Consider the following 4,424-nt stretch of genomic DNA (forward strand, 5'->3'; position numbering starts at 1 on the left):
TCTTTCTTAGAGGGTTTCCACGGCCAATAGGAATAGTTGAGTCTTTAAATTGATGTCCCAAAGCTGCAGAGTGGTACTGAATTAAAAGAAAAGATTCTGTAGAACATGGGAGGCTGTCCCTGTGAGGATTAATTCGAGAAAGCCTTCTACCAAAGTTATGACTATAGCGATGCATAAAAGCAATCACAAGCCACAAGAATATCATATTCGGTAAAGTTCTTCACACGCTATGCGGTTATGTGTGATGCAAATCACGCTGAGTATTGGAAAAGGGTTTCTTGCAGGCACGCCGAACCCTGTATCATTGGTTAAGAAGAAGACTGGTGCAGGATTCATGTTTGGGTTAGGGTTTCAGAAAACATCAACTCATTTATTTTATAAATTTGAGCATTGGGATAGTTAGGTCAAGAAAGTTGGTTTTTTTAAGGTTAAAAATCAAAAGTTGGATAGTTGTTATCTAACCATTTAAGAGCTTAATATAGTTATTCTATTCCAAAACTATAATATATTGAACTATAAGATTTGAATTAGGTAAGAAGAATCAAAACTATTCAGCTCAATTATCCAATCAAACCCAATTGACACATTTTCACCTATTTATTTTGCCTTATTTATATTCAGTAATTTATTCGTTTTAAGTTTCAAAAGGTTTCTTGCCTACTTTCCAGTCTAATTTGCTTAAAATTTAAATAAGGATTTCTTGGAAACACAAGTTTGAATTGTAAAATCTCCACATATGAATGCTTCGTAAATTTTTCAATGTCCTGAATTCATTTATACAATTAAACATCTACTAAAAAAACAAAAATAAAATTCAACCAAATAAATTTTCTGAAAATTCCTGCCAAAAACACTCCAAAACCTAACATGTTTAAACAAATCCTGACATTACACATAATTTAATATCATAGGTTTTCTTTAAAGATAAGTCCAAGTATTAAGTAAATTAAGAATGGATTATTAGTTGTTCGACACTATTTGATTCACAATGGTTGTTAACGACAAAAGCTGTTGACTAATCTCTGATCGTTACTCCAATCTACGAAAGAAATTAAAAATTATTTCTGTTATCGGCAGTTTGCATGCGGGCAAGTTCCCACTAGTTGTTGGCTACTCTTATTAAATTGCAGGCGCACTTCTGATTTATTTCTCAGTCCAGAGCAGGTAGGGAAAATAAAGTGGATATGTCATTCGGTTTTGTATTATTATACTCCTAAAGGATCAATGATGCCCTGTAAACTTTTGTTTATTGATATTAATATCAAGTTGAAAATGATTGCTTTTCACATCATTTAAGGTGTAAATTGTGTACATATATTCAAATTAGGCACTTTGTATTAGGTTGAATAAGAATTATATAGATAAAAAAATATTTGCAATTTGTCTATCTTAAAGGAAATAAATATAGGTTGTTAAAATTTTGTTTAGTTAAAATATATGGTAAATAAAAATTTATAAAAATGTTAAACATTAAAAGACAAAAGAAATTACTAATATTGCAAGCAAAAAGCCAGTAATTCATAACAATTATTGAACAGAATCTCCATGCACTCTAGTTGGCTAGTCACTATTTTTATCCAAAAAGAAGATGTTGTATTATCTCTTAGTTAGATAATTAGCTCTACTAATTTAATAGAATTCTCCACTGAATTCTTCTCTATTACTTTCGAAATTCAAAGAAATTCAAATGATATTTAACCTGGGAAGCCATGATAGATGAAATTAAAAACACTCATACAATCTCAATTATAATGGTAGCCCTTTAGCTGGCTAGGAATACCAGTTCCTAGTCACCCTCTTTGGGAGAGATTGCTTATTGATATTAATATAAAGCTAATAAATATGATTTTTCTAATACCACTCAACTTTAGAGGTAAATTTGAAAGGCAGAAATGATGATGTCAGTGGTAAGGAGAAGCTTAGACCGGCCTTCATATCAGTTGTCTTATTATGGAATTAGTCACAGTTCTATCCAGAGCACGTTGCACCCATGGTCTGTCTTATTATGGAACAAGTCACAAATTAACTCGAGCACCCATGTTCTCACTGTAGAGCTTTTTCAGATGTCGGCCTGACGAGTCAACATTAAAAATTCTGACGCTCCTATTAAAACAACGGTTCACCCGTCGTGGGAAAGAGGAGACCAGTAGACATTATCCCGTGACAAACAATATAAAAAACCTAGTTTCAATAATCTAATACCACACACTGAACAATAAGAAAGTACCGGTGGCGACCCTGCAACCCATTATTTAACCCGTAGTGCAAGCTGAAGCCGTTGTGTGTGGTTTAGAATCTAGGGTTTCCTGGATTTTGTATTTATTTATAATGTTTTTGTTCAGATGTGATTATTGATAAAGCCCTGGTCTGTAACACGACCCGGAGACATTTATCATGCCTCTTTCATATGTTCTTGCCTGAATTCTGCGGCCATGTTATTCAATCTGTCAAAGGCTTCCAACGATGGAAGTGAAATATGTTTTAATTGCAGTAGGTATGAACCATTAATTGAAATAGGTTTGATCAGTTATCATTCCTAGTGGCTGTGAAATATTGCTAAGGAAGAATGAAAGGATGAAAGAATTCAAAGTTATGTTGGGTAGTTCATTAGGTATTTAATTTGGTTGAAGTTTTCGCCAATTTTATGGCTCTGTTATGAGGTTCTATCAAAGTTAAGCTCCTATAATTGAGATTGGAAACTACTTACCCCAAATGAAAAGAAAAGAAAAAGAAAAAGAAGAAGAATGAAAGAATTCAGTTCACCAAGGTATCGATGTGCTTTCCATCCATCGCAGGCAGTAGTAGGGATTTGCTCGTCATGCCTCAGAGAGCGGTTGGTGAAGCTGGCCAGGGCTAACAGTGAACAACGCAGATCGGAGATTGTGCACACGCTCGATCCTTCCTCGTGGGGTTACCTTCGTTTCAAGAGAAAGAATTATGACGACGTTGAAGGGATTCAAGAGCTTGACAAGAATTCGGTCAAGATAACGACGAGCAATTCAGAAAGTTATAACGGATCCGATAAAAAGAAAGCGAGAAATGTAAGATTCTCGGGGTTCAGATCGTTCTTGGGATTTCTCAGGAAGAGAGCCTGCAGAAACAATGTCTGCGTGCGGGGAAGACTAGAAGATGGAATGCAGCGGCACCAGGATCGATCTGGGTACGTGCAAGGTAATCAATAAATCCGTACTCAGGGAATTTGCTAGTTTGGTTTTAACAGTTAGAAATTTAGGGTTAGGGTAAATTGTAAACCGATGGATTTTTGGAAAAGAATTGTGCTTGTGAATTTAATTTATTTTTCTGGTGGTCATTTCATTTATTATTTAGTAGAAATTTTGAACAAACTAAATTCACAAATACAATTGTTTTTTTAAGATTTTATATCCATCCCTAAGAATGGGTAAAGTGCCCAACCGAAATTTTAGACCAAACTAAATTCCGAAACACAAAACACAGTTTTTTTTTTTCCAAAAATTCATGCTGTTAACTAATTGTTACAGATTCATGGCTACCTAAGGCGGAGACTGGGTACCCTTCTGCAAAACGAAGCGTTTCAGAGCGCAGATCTACGGCCCTGGCTTACACCGAAGGCCCTGCACTGAGGAGATCCACTTCTGATTATATTGAGAGAGATATGCTCGGAAGGCAAGAGGAAATAGTGGGTACCCTAGGCTCAGAACGGGACTGTGAAACTACTGTGAAAAATATACGGGAAAGTTAATACATACATCGGGTTTCTTGACATGATTCAGAAACCGAAGAATTGACCGCAGAAAGAGGTACATGGGGATCAAAGTTTACAAACGACTGCCTGCTTTATTCCAAGAAATAGAAATAACGATGTCTTTTATTAAAGTGGTGGCAGTCAGGAATTGGGATTCCTTTGGGTGATTTCACTGGTTAGGGGTGGTGTAATTTATTTGGAGCTTTTTTAAATTTTTAAATAGGTTATATTAGAGATCAATATCATGGTCAAGATCATAGTTTATATTAAGAAATTAAAATAATTTATATTTTATTTATTTTGATTTGGTATTTAGAAAGTGAATGCTCAGAGAAATTTATTCTATATTTTTCTGTGAAGGTCATGTGTAAATATGTTTTTTTTTTTGATTTCATTTGGAGTTTACAAATGCCATATTTTCTAAATAAAAAAGTAATGTTAGCTATAATAATAAAAAAAAAAGAATATGTTATGAATCTTTTAATGCATTGTCTATATAACTTAATATAATTTTATCTAAGGTAATTGAATATAGTAGTATTCTAAACAAATTTCTTTTTTGCCCTCAAAATCATGAAAATTAGGGTAATATTTTGATAAAATCAGACATAACTTTTGGAAACCAGGGTTATAGCCATCAAATTTCAAGATTTTAGATGTCCCATAGGTTTTTGATGGTCCTATATCCATTTCCACGATC

At 34.0% G+C, this 4,424-nt stretch overlaps 1 protein-coding gene across 1 annotated transcript; it reads left to right on the top strand.

The window, feature by feature from the left end:
* Positions 1 to 2,221: 2,221 nt before the first annotated feature.
* On the top strand, positions 2,222 to 4,083 carry LOC149265695 (uncharacterized). The gene is made up of 2 exons (XM_089393706.1): positions 2,222 to 3,171; positions 3,501 to 4,083. Exons 1-2 carry the CDS (start codon positions 2,745 to 2,747, stop codon positions 3,719 to 3,721), a joined length of 648 nt encoding a protein of 215 aa, XP_089249832.1. The 5' UTR covers positions 2,222 to 2,744; the 3' UTR covers positions 3,722 to 4,083.
* The last annotated feature ends 341 nt before the right edge of the window (positions 4,084 to 4,424 follow it).

The sequence above is a fragment of the Pinus tabuliformis genome, chromosome 6, assembly GCF_031772625.1.
Source record: "Pinus tabuliformis cultivar Carrire ecotype Pingquan chromosome 6, CPIR1, whole genome shotgun sequence".
NCBI lineage: Eukaryota > Viridiplantae > Streptophyta > Pinopsida > Pinales > Pinaceae > Pinus > Pinus tabuliformis.

Bases quoted from the DNA above. Each gene is read 5' to 3' on its own strand.
- LOC149265695 (XM_089393706.1), top strand. From the start codon at position 2,745: ATGAAAGAATTCAGTTCACCAAGGTATCGATGTGCTTTCCATCCATCG. The intron at 3,172-3,500 runs GTAATCAATAAA...TAATTGTTACAG, and splicing joins TCGATCTGGGTACGTGCAAG to ATTCATGGCTACCTAAGGCG.